The 21943-nt window shown below is 54.0% G+C and overlaps 1 protein-coding gene across 3 annotated transcripts in view; it reads left to right on the top strand.

Moving 5' to 3' along the window:
• Positions 1–16823, top strand: part of RGS9 (regulator of G protein signaling 9) — a 64412-nt gene extending 47589 nt beyond the window's left edge. For 2 of the 3 annotated variants that reach the window (XM_036223089.1, XM_036223090.1), the window contains 6 exons: positions 66–153; positions 2028–2166; positions 4856–4941; positions 7148–7265; positions 15399–15889; positions 16411–16823. In XM_036223089.1, the coding sequence (XP_036078982.1) occupies positions 66–153; positions 2028–2166; positions 4856–4941; positions 7148–7265; positions 15399–15889; positions 16411–16561 (1073 nt within the window). In that variant the 3' untranslated portion in view covers positions 16562–16823. Of the gene's footprint in view, positions 1–65; positions 154–2027; positions 2167–4855; positions 4942–7147; positions 7328–15398; positions 15890–16410 lie in introns of those variants that run through there. The other variant, XM_036223091.1, reaches the window with a different exon arrangement.
• The last annotated feature ends 5120 nt before the right edge of the window (positions 16824–21943 follow it).

Here is a 21943-nt window from a genome sequence, read left to right as displayed (position 1 = left end):
TTTCTTCTCCCGACTCGTTTCCTGTCTGGCTTTCGTCTGCGTGGACCCCACTCCTCCCTCTGCAGGGGAGAATCTGGGATTCTGGGAAGCCTGTGAAGATCTGAAGTATGGAGATCAGTCCAAGGTCAAGGAGAAAGCGGAGGAGATTTACAAGTGAGGATTAGCCAGATTGTGGGAGAGCTTCCCCCGGGGCCCCCGGCTGGCCACCCCATTGCTTTTGAGGTCCCGCGTCCCTCATGTCAGCGTCCGCTGTCAGCCGATGCACCTGCCATGCTATAAATAGCCCACTGCTGCTTTGCAAGGATTCCCCTGCTCTTAGGAGAATGTGCTTAAGAGTTAGGAAAGCAAGCTGCCTTGAATTATGGGGCTTCATCTTTGAATAAACCCCCTAGGGCTCCTGGGAGGTGGGGGTGTGCACGTGTGCGTGTGCGTGTGCGTGTGCGAGAGAGGAGAAAGAAAATAGGTGAGGTGGGAAAACCTATTCCCCAGACCATCTTAGAGAATTAAGGCCCGTGAAGGGGCTGGGGGTTCCCTGAGTGTCTGAGACAGCGAGCCCAGCTTGGGTGACAAATGTGGGCGCAGTTCCTTAGCCCTTACTTCCTCAGCATAGCAATAAGTCTGCCCCTCTGCAGGCCTGGCTTTCCTCCACACCACCCCAGAGCCAAGGGTTCCAGTCCAGAAGGGCCAGCCCCGCTTCTGATGGGCAGGCGGACAGGGCGGGGGGAGATGCAGCGAGGCCACGGCTGCTGAAATCTGCCGCCGGCCTGCCTCCCCCACCCGGGGGGTGCTCCTGCCTTCCTGTGGCCACGTCCCTGCTGGGCCTCTCTGCATTGGCGATGGCGGACGCCAGCCTCTGTCTCTGAGGGCCCAGCGCGTGTAGTGCATACTCACGCGCTCGGCCGTGATTCCCGAAGCCCAGCCACCGCTGGGCTGGAGCCAGGCGTCTGCAGCCCCCGGGCTGTGGTGCGGAGCTGTGGGCGGCAGGCCAGATGGCCCACCTCTCTGAGCACTTACCGCTTCACACCTGTGCTGTCCTTCCTTCAAACGGGCTCAGACTTGACCATCCCAGTTTTCTCAATTTAAAGAGGTACTAACAGCACCGAAGAACCTGGGGCCACATACGTGGAGGCACCTGTACTTCCTCAAATGTTTGCCCACTTCCTTTCACAGGGAGGCACTCTGCACACCGGGAGAAGTGGGGGTCAGGGAGGTATTGTCAGTCCAGGTGGGTCCCGTGCCATCCTTCCCCAGGACGGAGGTGCTTGGCTGCTTTGCACACGATAAACCATGCACAACTCCTAATTCCGAAAATCTGTTCCAAAGGAAACTCACTGCCTATACCTTTTTATCTGCTCCCTTCCTCCCCAGGATCCCCAGTTATGTAATCTTAGTCTGCATCCCCAAATTTTTAATGTACAGCTTAGGAGTGTGTCAGGAACACCATAATCAATAACTGAGATGGGAAAGATTGGAGCATGCCCGAAGTTCCAGTGGGAGCCGAAGGACTCGGGGAGCGTGGCCAAGTTGGGGTTGTCACTGGGGTTGACAAAGATACACAGGTCAGCAGTCCTCTGGGTGCCGGGAGAGTGGGCTGCCTCCCAACACAGCGTTCGAGGTTCATCTCCACACACATGTCAACTGGGCAGAGGGGAGCCGAGGCCGTGAAACACCTGCGTGGAGGTGTCTTGCCTTGAATCCCGGTAACTAAGGAGGCAGGGCCGTTAAGTCGGAGGCCGGATTCTTCACCCCCATGGCTAGGGCCGTCCCAGCCACTTCCCGCTCTCTGTCCTAGACGTGGGGACAGAGATGCTAAATAGTCACGTGCCCAGTACCAGCATGGCTGTTTTCTTGCTTCTAAGAAATGTTTGCTCGACAACCTGTTAAAACTCTAGTGTCTCCTTAAAAGGGACCAGTCTCATCCCGGGAGGCCTCGAGTCATGTTGACCCCTCCCTCCCAAGCGGTTGTGAACTTTTCATTTGCTGGCTTGGTTTGGCTGCTTTTGCGAGCCTTTCCCTCCCTGTCCCAGGCTGTTCCTGGCCCCGGGGGCAAGAAGATGGATCAACATAGATGGTAAAACCATGGACATCACGGTCAAGGGGCTGAGGCACCCGCACCGCTACGTGCTGGATGCGGCACAAACCCACATCTACATGCTCATGAAGAAGGTAAGTCGGGCCTGGGCTGCGGGGACCGGGGGCCCCGGAAGCCTTTCCCTCCCCAGGGACCTGCAGAGTTCTTTAGACGCAGGGCGAAAGGGAGGTGATAAGTGGCTACTGCTTTGCTGGTGTTGGGGTGCAGACCTGTCAACGTCTCTTCCACCTGTCCACTGGGCTGGGACCTCACTGAGCTCCCAAGCTCACCGGCTGGAGAGGAGCCCCGGTGGAGGCTGGCTGTGTTCTCGTGGGCGGTAACGACATTGGTAATGTTCTCGTGGGCAGTAAACGATTGCTCTAAGAGCTGTCATTTACAGAGGGTTACACGGTCCCATTGCTGTGCGAAGCACGGAACTTTGTAGCAGACATCCCACGAGGTGGGGATTATCTCCTCAGAGGCCGGTGGTTTGTCCAGGGTCTCACCAGAGGGGGAGCCCAAGTTCAAACTGGGTCTCCCCAAGTCCTAACCCAGGTTCTTAGTCTCTACTGTTGAATCGTGGCCATTCTGGTGGTCCTGGCCCTAAGCAAAAGTGGCATATAGGTATTTATCCAAAGAGAACCAGAACAATAACTCGTAAAGATCTACGTACCCTTATGTTCATGGCAGCACAATTTACAACAGCCAAGATATGGAAGCAACCTGAATGCCCATCAACAGATGACCGAATAAAGAAGTTATGGTTCATATATGCAATGGAATATTACTCAGCCATTAAAAAATGAAATCCTCCCCTCTGCAATGACATGGATGGACCTAAAGGTTATGCTGAGTGAAATAAGTCAGACAGAGAAAGATAAATACCATAGGATTTCACTTATGTGCGGAATCTAAGGAACAAAAGGAGCAAACTAATCAAAAGCAGACTCACAAATATAGAGGACAATTGGGTGACGGCCAGAGGGGAGGGGGCCTGGGGGCTGGGAGAGTGGGGTGAAGCGTTAAAGAAGTATGAATGAGCAGTTAGTAGATGGGTCACGGGCATGGGGAGCGCAGTTAGCATTTATGTAATGGCTGGGTGGAGAGAAAGAGCAATTATGGGGAGCATTTTATACATTGTATAACTATCTCACCAATGTACTTTATACTTGAAACTAATAATAAGATTAAATTTAAAAAGGGGAAAAAATGTAACATATGGAAGGTCTAGTGTGTGTGCTTATGTTAAAAACCCTGTGAGAAGTCAGATAGCCTTCTGGATTATTAATATAAAATGAACGTGATAGGAATTTTCAGGAAATTGTTTTTTTTTTTTTTTTTTTTAAATAAAGAGAACCTAAGAGAAAATAAATCACTTTCTTAAGAAGTTAGAATTTGGGCCTTAGGGCTAGCCTTAGAGAAGTTGTCTGGTATGGTTCCTGTTTGGTACTGTGCCCAACGAGACTTTCTTTATAAGCTTCAACTTTTCATATGGCAATTATTCCTTTTATGGCAAAGTATTTCTAGAAACTTTGTTCTACGATATAGGTTTGTGTGAATGGAATTTTTAAAATTAGTTTTCCTTATTATATTTATTTAGTCTTTTTATGTACGTCGTATTATAAAGAGATAGTTTTACCTTGCTTTTAAAATACGTAATAATTTCGAATGTTCACCAAGCCACATTAGCCATTCCTTTTCCCATTTATTATTCATCGGTGGGTGTTTTTCTGCATTCACCTTACAAGAAGATTTATAGCAGGATTTCTTTAATAATGGTCTTCCTTAATGTATTTTAGAATTTAGAAATGTGGTTTTCATATAACTTTTTCAGGAGACACCCAGGGAGACCAGCTACTAGCCAGAACGAAACCGAGTCATGGGTAACACAATCATATTTACGCTTCCTGGCCAGCATGTCACTACAGGCCATGCCCCACGACAGTAAATTTGACACGACCCACTGTGTCCCCAGCCCCTATTCCCAGACTCTGTCCTGTTCTCAACACTTTTACTGCTACCATTCAGTCCTTAGGAGGGCACCCCTCCAATACACTTAAACATTACATTCTCACTCCCTGCTTGTCACTGGGAGCTTTGCCCCGAACTGGTTGTGACCAGAGCTTTGCGTGTGCTCAGGAGCAGCCACCATTTATAAAGTGACCGCTTGGAACCTGCCCGCGGTCCCTGGAGAGGTCCACGCGGGAGAAGTCTGTACCTGGGTCTTATCGTGATATTCTCTTGCCTTTATACTCGAATCCGGGACAGACAGGAATGTTAGCGAGTTTCAAGGCAGGGTCCCCAGGCTCACGGCTGCTCCTCATCCTTGGAAGAAGGGATTGGGTGGGAGAGGCTGGCCGCAGGTGTCCGCTCGTCTCGTGCCGGCTTCACTGGGGTGCTCCCGGCATGGATTTTGGCGTCCGGGGCTATTGTCATTGATTCGCTAACCTGCGTGCAGCGGAATCACCTGGAGGGTTGTTAAAGCTCAGATTGTCCCCATTCCCCTACCCCACCACCACCCCAGAGTTTCTATTTCGGTAGGACTGGGGCGGGCCTGAGAATGTGAATTTCTAGCAAGCTGCCGGGTGAAATCGATCCTGCTGATCGGGACCACAGTGGAGATTCATTGCTTTGGGCACACACCAAAACATCTTTCTCACGAGGAGACAAATTCTTTTAACCTTGCCATCTAACCGCCAAGGGAGGGCTTGAAAATGGCAAGTGTGTTCGTTTGATTAGACACTTTCTCTCTCATCATTCCTGTTTTTCTCTTGTTCCCACCAGGATTCTTATGCTCGCTATTTAAAATCTCCGATCTATAAGGAGATGCTGGCCAAAGCTATCGAACCTCAGGAAACCAGCAAGAGAAGGCAAGTGGAATGGTCTGTAATGGCTGGCTGATGGCCCACTGTCTTGTTTACAGAGGACTCTGCTCTCGCAGGCCCGTGGTCATGGCTGAGCTATTTGTTTGATGAAAATATTGGGGACTGGGAAGTATTCCTCGGGGTGTGATTGCCTCATCGGCTTCGTAATGCCCTGAAGTCACCCTGGCGAGAGGTTCTTAGTCACTACTGCCAGGAAGTTTTGCTTCCCATTTGCTGGTCTGAAAGTCTTTCTCAGACTGGTTATTACCCATTACGACTGGAAGCAACTCCATGGTTTTTAAAAAAAAATTTTTATTAATTTTTAATTTTTTTGTATATGTTTTGCTGCTCATCGATTTTTTTTTTTTAATTGCCGCACGTCACCTCCAAACCAATGCATGGGACTTAGTTTAGCCACATCCTCGTAATGTCTTACGGAGAAGAGCAGACTGTAACCCCCCGAGGCGGTAGAGCGCACGGCGAGATCCCGCGTGGTCTCGCTGACTGCCGCGGGCGCCTTCCAGTGTCCGTGGGCCGCCTCGCTGGTTCCCGCCTTCCCCGGGGGAGACGCGGCTCCTTCCACCCGGCAGAGCCCGTGCGCGAAGACGAAGCCGTGTTCTGAGGGGCGGCTTGACCTCTTTTTTTTTTTTTTTCTGGGGGAAAAAGAAACCTCCACGGGGATCGAGGATCGGAGAGCACAGCTCGAACGAAGGCGCGGGGCTTCGCGGAGGGTTTCCCAGCCCCTGCGCGGGTCCTGTCCCCGCCGTGGTTAGCAAATGTCCCCGTTGGCCAGCCCGGCCCAGGCCGGGCTCTTTCCCAGCATCTCCAGTCAACTCGATGGAAGGGCGGTTGGACCAGAGCCTTTATCCAAGGGGAGTCTACTAAACCCCCACTTGGCTTCGTTCACGAGGATCATGGCTCTGTTCTGACGGGGAGAGGAAGGAGGTCTTTGTGGCGCTGTTCTTCTCGGTTTGCTGGGGGGGGGGGTGGAGTTCAGGGTCCTCGGGGACTTGAAAGCGGCTCCTTTAAGCCACAAGAGAGGGCCGCAGTCACTCCACCAGCGGGTAGGGAAGGGGCGTCTCGTGCTTCTCTCCCCAGGAAGTTCGTGAGTTGGGGCAGACCCGAGGCATCACCTGGGGTCTCCTCTTGGGCGCCCCAGGTGCTCTGAGGGCTGCGGTGCCGCCCGACCCCGGGTGGACCGCTTGGCTTCGGCGTGGGGTCTTGCAGTCTGGCGGCGCGGTCACCACTGCCGTGAGTGGGACCGCTTCTGTGACACGTGACGCCCGGCCTGTGGCTGCGTGGGCCTGGTGGTGGGTGTGAGTCTGTTCCATGACCTGCAGGTGTGAGACAATTTATACACCTTAATTTTTCCAGAACGAGTTAAAGCAAGCTCTAAGCCTCCCCCTCGGCAGGGAGGGTGGGAGACCCAGTATCAGGAGTGACTTACTGGTAGGGGAGCCCGTTTCCTCCCTGGGGGAGAGACAAGAGTTCTAGGGGTCCATGCAGTCTGGAAATTTGGGGATGTCCTAAGTTTTAAGTCTACCATTGCTGCGAAAACGCTCGTCTTCCAGGCCTGTGGGCTGCTCACCGTTTCCTGCGTTGGTCAGGCACCTGGAGGTTTGTCTGGGCTCCCGAGGCCCCAGGAGAGAGAGTGTGGTCCCAGCAGTCATTATATTTAGCTTCCGTAGAGGCTCTAACTCATCTGGCGCTTGTGCACAGTGCCACCAGGCCCCTCCCCCTTCCTCGGCCCATGGGACCTCGCCGTTGGGGACAGCCCAGCTCTTCCCCTCCTTCCCGGAACCTTGGCTTTTGAAAACGAATGCTCCCACTCTCTCCTGAGGCACAAACGCTTCCGGTACCCAAACCCTCCTGGCCCCTGGATTCAGGAAGAGCCTACAGGAAGTTAAGATGACAGATTGATTTCTAAACGCTGTAAACGGTGCGTCTGTCATCGTCACCACGAGGGCAGTCTTCCTTGTGCGTAAGCTAAATGCGATGGCCATTGGGGCTCGCTCTGGTCTCATGCTCCAAGGACAGAGAAAAGACTTGAGGTGGGACATGCCTCTGAGAGGCCCCTGGCATTTACCGGGCAGTGAGTGGCCGAGCCCGGATTCCCGCCTCCCGCCTCCCGCCTCCGCCCCGGTGTTCCGGGCTCGTCGTCGGGCAGGCAGCGTGGCTTCCCGCCAACGGCCGGTCCTTTCCTTCCTCGCAGCTCCGGCCTCCCGTTCATGCGGCGTCACCTGCGCTCCAGCCCGAGCCCCGTCATCCTGAGGCAGCTGGAGGAAGAAGCCAAGGCTCGGGAAGCAGCCAACACGGTGGACATCACCCAGGTCATGAGCAAGCTGGACCGCAGGAGCCAACTCAAAAAAGAGCTGCCTCCTAAATAAATCTACCGTTCCTGGGGGAGTCGGGGGTGGGTGGGGCACGCGCTTGGGAGAGGCGAGCAGGGGCAGGGCCAGAGTCTAGAAGATTCCGTCCCCATTAGTGGAGCAGTGGGGTAGTCAGGTTCCTCCCGGATTTCTCTGACTTCCTCCATGGTGGGCTTCCCAATACCACGGCCACCCCCACAACCAAGGGGCAGGGTCGGCCATGGTGCGGGGAGGTCACCCAACTCAGTTGCCCTGTGACCTCTTATCTGCTGTAGGGGGTTCTGTAGTAAGAACCGCAGAGAACAGGCTGATTGGTGTTCAGCCATTTGCTTTGGAAAATAATAGAGAAAGCCTCTCTCCCTAAGCCCCAGGCCTAGTTCTGCCAGGCACATTTGTTTCAAATAGCTTAGCGAGGCTCTTCATCTCGTCCAGTGTAGACTCTGCTTCTAAAGCAGTCAGGGATCCCCCCAGGGCCTGGTTGCTGGGTCCCCTATAGATACGGGCCCTGCTAAGACGTTTCTGTCAAGCTTGTTCTCAGTCACGGTTATTGAGGGTTGGGGGGGCTCTCTCCTTCCTGTGTATCTCCCCAACCCCTTTTACATGCCAGAGGAATGAGTAGGAGTGAAGGGCTCAGGCCCGATGCCTGCAGAGCAGTCAAGGTGAAATGGCTGTTGGAGGAACGACTTTTTTGCATGAAAAGCGAAAGGGGTGACGTCGTCATTCATGGGAGGAGGGGCGCGCAGTTTTCAAGAGGAGTGTGGATCAACGAGAATACTCTCCGATGTTTGCTGGATGTCGGTGCTCCCCTCCTCCCTCCCTCCTCCCATCCTCCTCCATAGCTGGTAGCTGGTAGCTGTAGCCAGGCCAGCCCCGTGGTTCAGGCTGGAGGGCAGGACAATTCAAACTCTAGCCTCAGGAGGGCTGCAGGCAACTCGAAGTTAGGCTCACCTCACACACCTGCGTAAGAATGCAAAGGAGGTAGAATGGGTCGCTGAGCAAGGGACCGACCTTGCACAGCAAGAAGACTCACTCGGTCAACATGCTTATTGAGCACCTACTATGCGCCAGGCTTTGGTGAATAAAATAGACATGCTCCCTGCCTCACGGAGCTTATAGCCCAGGACTGATGGCTATATCAGGAGACCGCTGCTGTATAACAACCACCCACAGAGCCAGAGCGGCATGTGACGATGTGTTTATTGCTCGTGGGTATGGGGTCATCTGTGTGGCTCTGTCGATCTGGTGGGGCTTGCTCCCGCGCCTGGGGGCTGACCTGTGGTGGCCGAGGCTGAGGCGAGCGGCGTGATTCTGCTTTGCCTCACATGTCTCTGACCCTCCGACCACCTAGGCACTATCCCGTGGTGATGGCGGAATTGCAAGCGAGTGGAATCACATAAGGTTTTTGAGGTGCGGGCTTTGAGCTGGCGCATGGTCTCTCTCACCTCGTTTTGTTGGCCAAAGCAGGTCACAGAGCCAGCCTAGAGTTGCGGGATGGGGCAGTAGACTCCATGTTTTTAGTGAGAGAAATTTCGGAGTCTCCTGGCAGAAGAGAGGCCATCCATCCCTTGAGCCAACGACGCAGATGAAGAGGTGATGGAACCCGTAGAATGCGTTAGGGAGGAAATGGACATGGCGTTGGGATAAGGGGAGATGGCGGTGTGTGGACTCGGAGGCCTCTCCGAGGTGGCGACAGATGAGCAGAGGATGAGAAAGAATTCGCCACATGAAGCGTGTGGGCGCGGCAGGGAGAACTTCCCAGGCACAGGGGATGGCACGGGCACGGTCCCAGCCGCGGGAAATGGCTCCACATGAATGGGGCCTGGCGGACCAGGGGGGAATGGTCCAAGACGAGGTTAGAGAACTGGACAGGGCCGGGACATTTTAGGCCACGGTAAGCAGCTAGCAAAATAATTCCATCGGGTATTCTCCCCATTTTCTGTAGTCATAGACTAGTTTACAGAAGAGCGGTGGAGCTGGGCTTTGTTCATTTCTCTTTGGGAGAATGTCTTCCAACTCAGAAAGGGCACTACGAGCAGAGATTCCAGGGACCGAACTGCTGTGGACTGAGGGACATGAGGAGAGGGACCTTATCTGTCTCACTCACCATTTGGAGCCCAATGTTCTGAGACCTCGTGGGTTCTGCATAAACATGTTACATGGATGGATGGATGGACGGATGGATGGATGGATGGATGGATGGATGGATGGATGGATGAAAAGGGCCCTAGATTTGGAGAAGGTGTCTTGGGCTCTGGCCCTGGTTCTGCCCCTAGTCTCGTGGTCTTGAGCAAGTCACTTAACCTCTCTGCTTCCTGGTTTGAGAAACGAGGGGTCGGCCTGAGATCCATACTTCTTAGAAACAGATTTATGAATTCCTGAAGGATACCCAGCCGGGGGAATCGATTTTACTTGAAGATATGGAATTGGGAGGAAAGTTAGGTGATTTTGAAAATTTCACATTAAAATAATCATGAATGTATTATGAATTAGGTAGAATGCAAAATGCATCTAGATTTTTAAAGATAACGATTCGAGACTTCAGAGACATCTCATGGTCGGCTGCGGCAAGTTCAGGCTTTGCCCTCAGACTCCTGGGCGAGGATGTTTATTCAGCCCTCCCCGCCATTTGTCCCACTTTTGTGAGAAAGTTCGAAAAGCATGAAGCCAGGGATAGTTGCCATCTCCTCTGGTCGCCCCACCCGAGCTGAGATTACACACGCGCAGCGAAAGGGTGGCGAGGACAGTCGGACACATCGCGAATCCTTCAGGGCGCAGGCTGCGTCTTGCTCATCTTTCACTCGGCCACCCGCCATCTCGGTCCCCACGTGTGAGACGTGTCCGCTTCACGTGCCCCTCATTCTCCACCAGACTAGCAGGTGCTCGGGTCAGATGCGGAGTGGGTGTGCCACACAGACGGATGGAAGCCTTCTCCGCGTCAGACGGATGGGGACCCCACAGTCTAATGAGAGGCACACGGGCATGTCGGCCACGTAGGTCGCCATTCTTTATTGGATGAACGAGTCAGTGTTTCAACATCACCCGTCTGAAAACGGGGACGATGGTCAATGGCTTCCCTCCTGGATGGCGGCAGTTGCATTCCCGAGATGTGTTTTAAACACTTGTTTTGTTTTAAGAAGCTGTGGTGGGTTCAGATACAAAAACGGACAGACGTCCTCTGCCCTCGAGGGGCTGACGAGGGCACGTGGAGGCAGGCGGCTGTAACGCGGTGCAGAGAGTGACCACAAAGCTCGATGGTCAACGACACACTGGAAGAGTACAGAGATGGGAGAGGATTGTCCGGCCTGGGCTTACGAGGGAACCCACCAGAAGATTCTCATGTTTAGCAGTAAAGGAGCCGCAGGTCCCGCCTCAGTTTCGAGGTTTTGTGAGAGAGTCCACCGCTAGACTCCAGCAGGTGGCCGCCGCTGCTGCCAGATGCGTTTCTGTGCGTCTCAGGTAACGGTAGTCCTGCAGGGCTTGCTCGAGTCTCGAAGAGCGTCAAAGAGAGCATTTGCTTGGATAATGTGATTGATCTATTAAGTCCTTATGATGTCCTCTGTTATGCCGTGCACTTAGGTGGCATCTTAATTCCTTAATGTCATATTTTAAATAGCCTGAGTTTCTCTACATGTGGTGGTGTGTATATCATATGCTGGAATATAAGTCACGCTATCAGGTACCAAGGTTTCCTTTGTAGAATTTCATTTTCAAGCTTGGCTTTTAGAGAAAAGACTGCTTTTTTTCTTTTTTCTTTTTTTTTTTTTTTTCTGGTGAGGGTTGAGTGGAAAACAGGGCCAGGGACAAGGAAATATAAGTAGGATACTTAGGACGATGCCTGGCATATAGTAAGTGCTCAATAAATGCTAGCTGCTGATATTGTCGTCACAACCATTATCATCTTCATCCTCACCATCGTCCTCACCATCATCATCATTATCATTATCACCATCACCATCACCATTTCTAGTCCCTTCGGGGTCTTAGAGTAAGCTTGCACTGTCTCGTATCTGTTAGCGCTGTCCAACACAATGATTTATTATTATTTATGGTGTAGGGGATTTTCTGAGGTGTACCCACACCATCTTACAGCGTCTTGCAGCGGGGCCCTCCCGGCTCTCCAGGGACCACTAGAACATATTCGAGGGGAGGAGAGTAGAGGGTTGGTGTCAAATCCTCCGCCTGCAGCCTCAGCGAGGAGGCTGACCAGCAGGAGTGTGGTCAGTCCTTTGGTCCCGAGTTCCACGCTCGGAATACGGGCCTGTTCAAAACGGGAAGGTCTTGTTGCTGGGCCGTGGCACATGAGATGACCGGGAGAGATGACGCGTCCATCTGTGTGGATTTTTCTCCGCGGGGCCAACTTTGCTCCTGTGCTTCTGGGAGCAGCGGGGGGAGGGGGCGTGAGAAGGGGCAGGAAGGGGGCGGGGAGGGGGCGGCGCGCACTGCGTGCGTCCGCGGGACCTGAATGCAGCCTGCTCCTCGCCCGCCTGCCTCCAGGGAGCGGGACTTCAGGCGGCCTCAAGGTCTCCTTCCAATTCTCATCCGGTTTCTGGCCGGAAAGTGAACGGCAGCTCTGCCCGCGCCATCTGCTTTGCCTTCCATTCAAAGCCCCGTGGCCGCGCCCGCACGTCGCCAACGTCCCTGCTCCATTTCACGCTCCCCTCCCACTTCTCTGCTCAATAAAACAGCAGCGCCACGCCAAACCGGACCGGGCTCTCCTTCAGCGCGTCGCCGTCCTGTCAGATCTCTTCGCCACGCGCCTCGCCTGCCACTGCTTTGCCGCTTCACGCCGTGGGTGCCCGCGGCAGGGGCTGGACGGGCCTGGGTCTCTGCGGGAGGGGCCGAGGGCATGGCGGGAGGCCGTGGAAAAGGCATCCGGCTTAGCGTGTTCGGGGCCATGTGGGCTAATGGCTATCCGCCCAGAAGAAAGGACCTTCTCAGGTCAGGTAAGTGAAGCTGGACAGGGGGTCCCCTTCTTACCCGTACTGTCTGTCACCCTCGAAAAGAGAAGGCGCTGGGAGAGGAGTGGGGTGGGGCAGAGGGCACAGGATTGGGTGGGCGGGGACGTGCGGAGTGGCCTCGTCCTGTCATAAGCTGCATGGTCATGGTCAAGCTGCCTCATCTTCACGAGCCTCAGTTTTCTTATCTGTAAATTGTAAGTTATAATGAGTTTATCACGAATTCCGAGTAAGCGGGATTCAAATTGATGAACCGAGGGGGAGGATGTCGTCGGTCAATCCGTGGGAGGAGGAGCACTGTGCGGTATCTCTATATCCCATAACAAAGTCTATTTCCTAGTTTTGGGGTGTCGGCCCACTCTCCGGGCCCCCAAATCCTATCCACTGCCCCCCTCCCCCAGGCAATGAGACGGCAGTATGGAGCGGGGGGAAAAGCAAGGACTTCGGGGTGACATAGACCTGAGAGCAGATTCTCATTTAGTCACTATTAATTGTCTACTGCCACATAACAAATTAGCACGAACCACCATTTCTTAGCTCAGGGTCGGCCGAATGCTACTTGGCTGTGTCTCTACTCAGGGTCTCGCACTTGGGCGTTGTCCTGGCCATCTGTGTTCTTATCTGGAGGCTGCTGGGAAAAATCTGCTTCCAAGCTCGTCCACATTTTTGGAAGGATTCGATGTCTAGCTGTAGGACTGAAAGCCCCAGGTTTTTTTAAAGAGCTGTTAGCTGAGGGCTGCTCTCAGCTTCTAGAAGCTGTCCGAATTCCTTGCCACCGGGACCCCCTCCATCTCGAAGCCAAAGGTGGAGACTTTCTCCCTGAATTCCTATCCTGCTTCAGACCACTTTGACTCGTTCTGTGTCTGGCCTCCAGACTCAGATCCGAAGGGTTCACACGATGAGGTTTGGCTCACTCGGATAATCCCCTTCTAAAATCTCCTATCACATAACCTGCCCATGAGGGTGATGATCGTGTGACATTTACGGTTTATACCCACATGAAGGGCAGGGGCAGGAATCTAGGGAACCACCTTAGACTTCTACATACCACACTCACTGACTGGCTGAGAGAGCCGGGGGAGGGTCACCAACCCCTCTAAAATGGGGCGATTTTAGATTTGCAGAGCACCTAGCACACAGTAGGTGCTTAATAAATGACAGGGTCATCCATACTCTTCCACCTAACCCTTACCTCCCAAACCTTAATCAGGGCCCAGCCTTCCCCCCAGCATTATTCCTTGCAGACTGTGTCCTAAGTGGAGACAGGTCCCCGAGGAAGCGAGGTGCTGAGAGCATAGCTCAGAGCAACTGAAACGCACCGAGCTCAACGCAAAACAGTGACCTCGGGTGCAGGTCAGAAGAGGCTTTTCTGGAGTGGCAGGCCTCCTGAGACTCTCCTTCGATCGGTCTGGGTCTGGGGCAGGGATCTGCCTTTGTAGTGGGCACCCTGTGTGCTTCGGATGGGCTGGTCTGGAGGCCACGCTGAGACACGCAGCATGAACGTGAACAAACAATGGCGTGAGCGAGCTGGGTTCAAAGCCTGCCCAGCGGCACGTCTCCGGGGCGAGGCTCCTCGCAGCCTTAGTGTCCTCATCTGTAACACGCTCTGCACAATAGTTCGCTGCCCCACCCAGTGGCCCTGGGAAGTAAATGCCATAGTCCACAGAAAGCACTCAGCCCAGGCCCTCGTGCTTGCTACATTCTCCCTGCACGTTAACAATAATGAGCATCAGGGTGAGAATAATAACCCGATGGCCCCTGGTCTGCTGTGTCGGCCTGTGGGTGTTGAGCAGTGGAGCAGAACCACGGGCTCGGAGCCGCTGTTGCCGAATGCAGTCCCTTCAGGGGGTGGATGAGAGGGGATGGGGACCCCCACTCCCGCCCCCCAGGGCGAAGCCCTCTGTGGCCTCCTGGCCTTTCTTGTCTTTCAAAAGCGATTCTTGGATGTGTTGGGCCCTTGCTCTCCAGGTTGGGGCTGGCACACTCCGGGGACCTTCGCAGAAGCGAGCAGCCTCCCCTCTGTGCCCGAAGGTGCCCTCCTCTGGCCCCAGGGCAGTGCCCAGGCCCTGGGGGCAGGCGGATGCCTCTATGCAGGACCTCCGGGTGGCTGCGATAATCTCAAACGAGGGTTTGGTTTTCACTAAAGTCATTGCCAATTCTCTTGGAGGCGGTGTGGGTCCACCTGTCCAGAGGGTCCCCCCACCCTGCCAGGACTCGCGTATCCTCTAGCTCCATTCACTCCAGGCTTCAGTGTGGCATGTGGCCACAGGAGGCCTTCAGGAGGGGACGTGAGAAACGCAGGCCGGTGTGCCTATGCACTCTGTGAAGGCAGGATGGGTGATGGCAGAGAACCTGCCCGAAAAGTCCGATTTAATTTTCTCTGTCAGCTCAGAGCTCTCCCAGGCTCTTTTGGCTGAAAACATGTCCGATCCAGCATCCTACCCCAAAGCTCCAGGGCACTGGGGCCATGGTGGCCCGGGGAGGTCGCGCATTTCCTCTTCTCCAAGGAGTCACCTCCTCGCTCCGTATTTCTTGCCTCCTTCTCAGAGCACGTCCGCGTTCCACGCTCAGCCTTTCCTCTTGGCCGCCCTGCTCCACCTTCGGGAGGCTGGGGGAGGTGCTGGTGCCAGGGCAGGGTGGACACAGGAAGGGGTTCGGGTCGAGGTTGGTGGCCTCGGGCCTGGAAGAGTCGGCCAGGCACGAGCTGGGACTGCTTCTGCCCCCTCCGGCACTCTGTTAAAAGCACTGTAAATGCCTCCGGTCCCTAGTTTGGGAGCCAAGGATAGAGAAGGGATGAGAGGGTGTGTGGCGGGGGGGACTGGAGTTGAGGGACGATTAGAAATTCAGCCTGGCCACAGCCCAGCATCCTAGGGCTGGAGGAAGGTCAGCCTGTGCCCTGGGATGCAAGTGCCCAAGCCTGGGGACCATGGCACAGGCAGGCCCCTGGGCAAGAGGCCTCTGTGTGGCCGTGCCATTGTCACGGGGGGGCTTTGGGCATCCTTGCCAATTCTCCGAGGGGCAGCCCTGCCAGGCCTGTGCTCTGGGAACCGGCAGGGGGGCCCGAGTCAGCAGAGGGCAGTCTCTGTACCCGCTGATCTGCCGTCAACTCACTCTGAGCTCTCTGTCTCCTTGCCTGCAGCCAGGCCAGCACACGGCTCCCAGCCCCCACCTGGCTGTGTACACCGGGACCTGCGCGCCCCCGTCCCCGTCCGGCCCCTTCTCCCCGTCCTGCCGCTCGCCCCGGAAGCCCTTCCCCTCGCCCAGCCGCTTCATCAGGCGCCCCAGCATCGCCATCTGCTCCTCGCCCATCAGGATGGCCTTGGAGGGCTCCTCGGGCTCGGGCTCGGAGCAGAAGCGGGAGGCCTGTGGCTCCAGCTCCCGCCAAGGGCCCTCCGACGGCGACACCAGAGAGGCCTCCAGCGACTGCCCCTGGCCCCGGCCGCTGCCCAGGACCCCTCCCAAGGCCCGCATGGCTCTGTCCTTCAGCAGGCTTCTGAGACGAGGCTGTTTAGCCTCGCCGGTCTTTGCCAGGCTCTCGCCCAAGTGCCCCTCTGTGTCCCACGGGAAGGTGCAGCCCCTGGGGGATGGGGGCCAGCAGCTGCCGCGGCTGAAAGCCAGGAGAGTGACAAAGTAAGAACTAGAGGGGACCGTGCTGTGAGTGTTCACACATGTCTGCGGGTGCGTGCATGTGCGTACACATATGTCTGTGGCATGTACCCGTGTGTATATGCGCACACATGTCTGTGGCTTTGTGCATGTGTTTATATGTGTCCCTATGTCCGTGGGTGTGCACACACGTGTATATGTGTGCATGTCTGCGGATTGCGCACACACGTATATGTGTACATATGTTCGTGTGCACACATGTATATGTGTATGCATGTCCGTGGGTGAGCGCATGCGTGATTATGCGTACACACGTCCGTGGGTGTGCGCATGGGTGCATATCTGTCCCTAGGTCCGTGGGTGAGCGCATGCGTGCATATGCGTACACACGTCCGTGGGTGTGCGCATGCGTGCATATCTGTCCCTAGGTCCGTCGGTGTGCGCATGCGTGCGTATCTGTCCCTAGGTCCGTGGGCGAGCATGCCAATTGATTCTTCCTACTTGGTGCTCCTCCCGGACCCCTCCCCTTTCTTCTTGCGCCGAAGCTTTTTCCAGATCAAAATGGATGTGCCTGTGGACAGTGGGACCTGTCTGATCGACTCGGAGGACACCGGAACTGGAGAATCGAGTGACCAGGCCATCAAAAAGGAGGTCATCTGTCCCTGGGAGAGCCAGGCCGAGGGGAAGGCTGGCTGAGCGGGCGCCCTGCACCAGGCGGGCGATGCTGGCAGACTCCGCTGGGTGGGGCCGCCAGACACGCTCTCGAACCGAAGCGCGTTAAGATCATACTCGAGGGGCCAGCGACACAGCGTAGGGTGGATTACTTACGGGGCAGAGTGTCTGCCTGGGCTCCCAGTGGCCGACGCCTCCCCTCCCCTGACCTTCCCTCTTTTGGGCAGAAGAAAGGCACGTGGACAACAGAACTTTACTTGCTGCCTTAAAAGTGATAAAAGGTTAACTCGGGAGAGTCTCTTGGAATGATTGGGATGTCAGTGTTTGTCTGGTTTTCTAAGTTATTTATGAGCTATTATTTATGAGTCATTTCTAAGAACTCCCTCCCTGCCTACATTGGTTTATGCATGATGCTTTTATCCACGGACTTCCCCAGGGGGATGCTCCAGGATGTGGCATCACATAGAAAGGGGAGGCAGGGCGGGGAAAGGCGTTCTTCTAGAATGCCAAGTGTGTTATTCAGATCCACCAAGAAGCACATGCCAAGACGGGGTCAGGATGACGAGCAGGCGCAGGAGGAGGGGGCGGGGTCTTCGGACCATGATGCTCCGCTGACGTCACTCTTGGGGAAGGGGGAGTGGGGTGGGGGCGTCTCAGAAGGCAGTACAGTTTCAAGAAAGTTTTGGCCAGGCTGCTGGGGTGTCCCTCAGCCAAAGTTACTGGGGTCCTGTGTCTTGTGGCCACGGTCTGCATTTGTACCCGCAGTATGCGAGGTCATTGTCCGGGAGCACCTGTGAGAAGCCGGGACCTGGCACGGCCGTGCTAGCAGCCGTTATTCCGCGTGCTCCCGACAGCGGGAGACGCGAACGCACACTGTCACCTCGGCTGTATTATTAAGCCCCTAGGATGTGCCAGGCACAGTGCCAGGCCCTGAGGATGCAGCTTCCCAGAATTCATCTCGAACAGTGGTTCTCAACCAGGGGGCAACTTTGCCCCCAGGGGACATTGAGCAGTGTCTGGAGACAGCTTCGATTGTTAAGAGTGGGTGGGGAATGCCACTGGCATCTACTGGATGGGGGGCCAGGGATGCGGCCAAACACCCCGCAGTGCACAGGACAGCGCTCCCCTCCCCCCGTCCCCCCGGCCCCTGCACAGCGAAAGACGATCCGGTCCAATACCAGCGCCGCTTTGAGAAACGTTGACATAAATGATAGTTAGACCCTCTGCTGCTGGGCACGTGCCCCTGTCGTGTGTTTCCAAAGCATCGCCCCAAAAGGTCCTGCTGGGATCATATTTGGGTTCGACAGTGGGCTGAGATGAAGGGTTACATGGTGAGTAAAATATTTCTTAAAAGTTGCATGGAAAGTCGTCAGAGGAAAAAAAAACAATCCAAGTGGCTTGCCTAACGAACCACTCATTTTGCCCCTCCCCTTTACCTTCCCCGCCCCCCTCTCCGGCTTCATCAGAATGCAATTAGTAGATAAGGGCCTCTCGCTTGCTTTAACCTTGGACAACTCACCTTAGTCCAGAAATGCTGGGCAGCCGAGGCATCTCTCCACTCCGTTCTCGTGATGAACGGTGGGCAGGTGCACGGCCCACACCCGGACTTTCTGACGTTGGCAGGAAAACAAACCCTTCAATACTGAAAGAACGTTGCATTTTAGATTCTACGGAGTCCGCTCCTTTGGGCTCACAAAGGGGTTAGTCATCCAGGGGTGAGGAAACTTTTCTCCAAGAGAGTAAGTGAAATAAATAGGCCAGACCTTTCTTGGAAGGTTGAGCAGGCCAATTAATTTGATGTCTTTCTTTGCGAAGCTAGTCGAACACGAGATGAAAGGCACAGTAATCCATACCCTTCGCCCACCAGCAGCCAGTGTGTCTGGAAACAAGGAGGCTCTCCGCCCTGAACTTGTGCCTTGGTGTTAGGGGGCTCCATTCCTAAGCCCCCAGGGTCCTAAAGAGAAACCAGGTTGGTGTGGATCCCCAGCATCAATGGCCAGAGGCTGCCGGATTCACAGGTGGGATTAGTTAAGGTTCAGGCAAGGCAACAGTACAAACGCAAAGGCAGGAAGCAGTCAGGGCAGGTGGCGTCCGGGGACCAATATTTTCCCTATGTCGTAGCGGGTATAGTGATTCTCCATCTTGTTTGGACATTAGGCTCCTCTGGGGAGCCTTGGAAGATCCCGGTACCCAGGGCGCACCTAATCCAATCGCGTCGGACTCTCTGGAGGCAGAGCCTCGGAAGTTTTCTAGAGCCTTCTCCAGCACCTAGGCTTGTCCCGCCCACATGCTAAGCACCTCATTTGGACTTGGTGCCCACTGTTTTATTCTCAGCCTTTGGGACCACCACAGAAATGGAGATGAAACACCCTAATTTAACATCCTGTTACATTTGTCATAGTTTCAGGTATGTGGTCACTTTCCTGCTCCTGAAAATCTATAAGCAGAATAATTTCTTCAGGAGTCCTTAGGATTATCTCTTTGTCCTGTGGGGAGGGGACCCTTGGGGCCCACTCGAAGCTGTGGAATCATTGAGCCTGAGAGGGGACAGTGCTATTCCTTGCTTATTGGCTAGGGAAGAGAAGAAGGAGAATCTTTAAGGAGTCTGCACTGGCCAAGTACTCCGGGGGTCCCAAGAGCCGAGAACGTGAGCTGGGAGGGTGAGGGGGCAGGGGACCTCTGCTCACCTCTCTGCCTCGGAGCCCCAGCCCTCCTCTCTGGGCACCATCGCCTCCTCTCACTTCACCAGAAGAGGGAGTCCGAGGCTCACGGATCCCCCAAAACAGGTGGAAGGATTTCCCCTGAGGGATTCAGAGACCTGTGTTGAGGGACCCAGAGAAAGGTACTTTCCTCTGGATTGGTGGTGTCGGGGGCTGCAGAAAGGACCAGATCTCCCTTATGCACGTTGTCCCCCCGTCCCCAGCCCCAGAGCCCCTGAAACTGGCCGAGGGGGGCCCCATGGGAGAGAAGCCTCTTGTCGGGCATCAGCGCTCCCAGCGCTGCCCTTGGCGAAGCAGAGTTCTCCTAGCTGCTGCGCCCTGATGGGGACCAGGGGCCGATGCTTTCTGCTCCTAGTGGCTTTGGGTGAGGGTTGAGACTCTTTGCAGAAAAACTCCTGCAGAAAAACAACAACAACAACAACAACAACAACAACAACAACAACAAAACTTCTCTGGCGTGCAGAGTGCAGCCAGTAGAATTCCGCCCTTTGAATGTCGTCTGTCAAGCTCTGACTCCTGAAAACTGATTAAGCCTCGTTTATCTTGCACTCCTCAGTGTGCGTGATTTGCCAGCTCCTCTGTCCAGCTGGTGAGGCTGGCGGCCTGGGGCATCCACAGGGCCCAGAGCAGGGATATGTGTATATATAGGGCAAATAAATGGTTTCAGAAATCAAGCTTTTCAACCTCTCTGCTGATGGGAGGGATGCGTGGATGGTCACATGACAGGGGGTGGCGGGAGGAGCAGGCTCACTTTCTTCTCGAGAAACAGAACAAGGGTATTCGAGGCCCCTGTGAGTGGGAGGAGGATATGAGGGACAGCCGGGTTTGGGGGCAGGCGCTGGTCACGCCAGCATCAGCCATGTCTGCGGAGGGGAGGGAGCTTGGCGGTGTGTGTAAAGGTGCGTGAGCACGCCTGTATGTGTGAGCGTGCACACCCACGCACATAGGCAAGCACCCAGGGCCACCCGTGTGCACCCTGCTCAGTGCATGCACGCAGGGTTTGTGTGGTGCATCCGTGGGGCGCTGTGGATGTGGGTGTGGCACGGGCCGCAGTGGGCACGCGACGCACACCCCAACACGGCAGTAACTCAGCGGTGAGCTGTGAGACTGTGGTGCCCTTGGAAAACATCACAGGACGTGTCCTTGCGAAGGAGGACATTTCTGAAGACCATCTCTGCCTCCCTGACCCCACAATGTTTACGGAGAAGTGAGCACAGCATGTTAGACAAGGGTGCTGGGCTCAGCGAGGTTCCACAGACAAGCAAGTCCAACGGTACGATCCAGGCTGGTCCCGGGCTGGTTTCTTCTCAGGACCTTTGGAAAGAAGTTCTTTTTCACAGTTCGTCTTCTAACCAGCTTCTTCATGGCCTGTGTCTCCTCCTTGACCAAGTTGTCTCGTCCTGGATTCTTGACCTTCGGGAGTTAGGCATTCAGACAACCACAGCGTAAAGGCTCCCACTTAAACAGTCGCTCCGTGAACCCCCACATCAATCCCCATGTGGCGGGGGGACAGCATCGCTACCCTCATCCTGTGCATGTGATTTCACCACTTAAAACTGGTAGAAACACTCCAATCGAAGATCAATGCACTTAACTTTTCTTCGTCTATGTCTATGTTAAATATATTTAAATTTTGGAATTAAAAAAAAATACCCAAAAATACAACGAATAACATGACAAACATCCATCTCCACGTCACCTCGGACTGACTCATGACATTTTGCCTTGATTATTTCTAATGCTTAAAAGAAGGCAAAACAATAGCCCTATCTGGCTCACCCCATGTGAATATAATTAATGTCACTGAATTGTACACTGATAGGTTAAAACGGCAACTCTGTGTCAAGTTTATTTTACCACAATAAAAAAAAAAAAAAAGGGAAAACCATTCTTTCCACCAGGGCCATATAAAAACAGGCAGATGACCGGATTTAGCTCTGGGGCCACAGTTTGCCAGCCTTTGTTCTATGTTATTACTAGTTACATTGTAATTTTAAACAAATGAGTCATTATGATTGTCACCATTGTGATATTATAGTTGATGCTTATTTAGCTTCCACTGTGTTTACCCAACTCCGCTCATCATTGTTCCCAGGATCCCGTCTCTTCCTTCTGGGTACGGTTTTCTTTGCACTGCTGCGTATCCTTTAGTGATTCTTTCACTGATGGCTTTGAGAAGTAAACTGAGCTTTTTCTTCCTGCAAAAGTCTTTGTTTTACCCTCGTTACTATTTTACTATTTTCATCTTTACTGTTAGATGATTATATAGCTGAATCATAAAGAATATGTATATATTTATAACCAAGTTGTTACACTATTTCCCTCACTCTTGTGATTCCATCTGAACAGGGACCTCTGGCCCAGGAAGTACTTAGAAAGTCTGGCACCACGACAAGCCGTGAGACTAATTTGGGGGCAGGGAGATTTACTCTTGGTGACTGTCTTATGAGGCTGACTCTGGCTCTGGCCCCGCTGTGAAATGCCTCTTCATTCTCCATCCTAAACACACAAAGGAATTGATACCATCCACCTTCGTCAGTCCATTTACCCATCCATCTGATGGGATCCACTCAGATCCACTCATGTGTTCTAAAGCTTATTTTACGCTAAAAACATCTGAACAAACTGCAGCCTCAGAAAATAACCTTATCTAAACTTTTTTTTTCTCTCTCTCACTTAAGCAAAG

This window comes from Rousettus aegyptiacus, unplaced genomic scaffold, assembly GCF_014176215.1.
Source record: "Rousettus aegyptiacus isolate mRouAeg1 unplaced genomic scaffold, mRouAeg1.p scaffold_m13_p_6, whole genome shotgun sequence".
Classification (NCBI taxonomy): Eukaryota; Metazoa; Chordata; class Mammalia; order Chiroptera; family Pteropodidae; genus Rousettus; species Rousettus aegyptiacus.
This window is presented reverse-complemented; position numbering and strand designations above follow the sequence as displayed.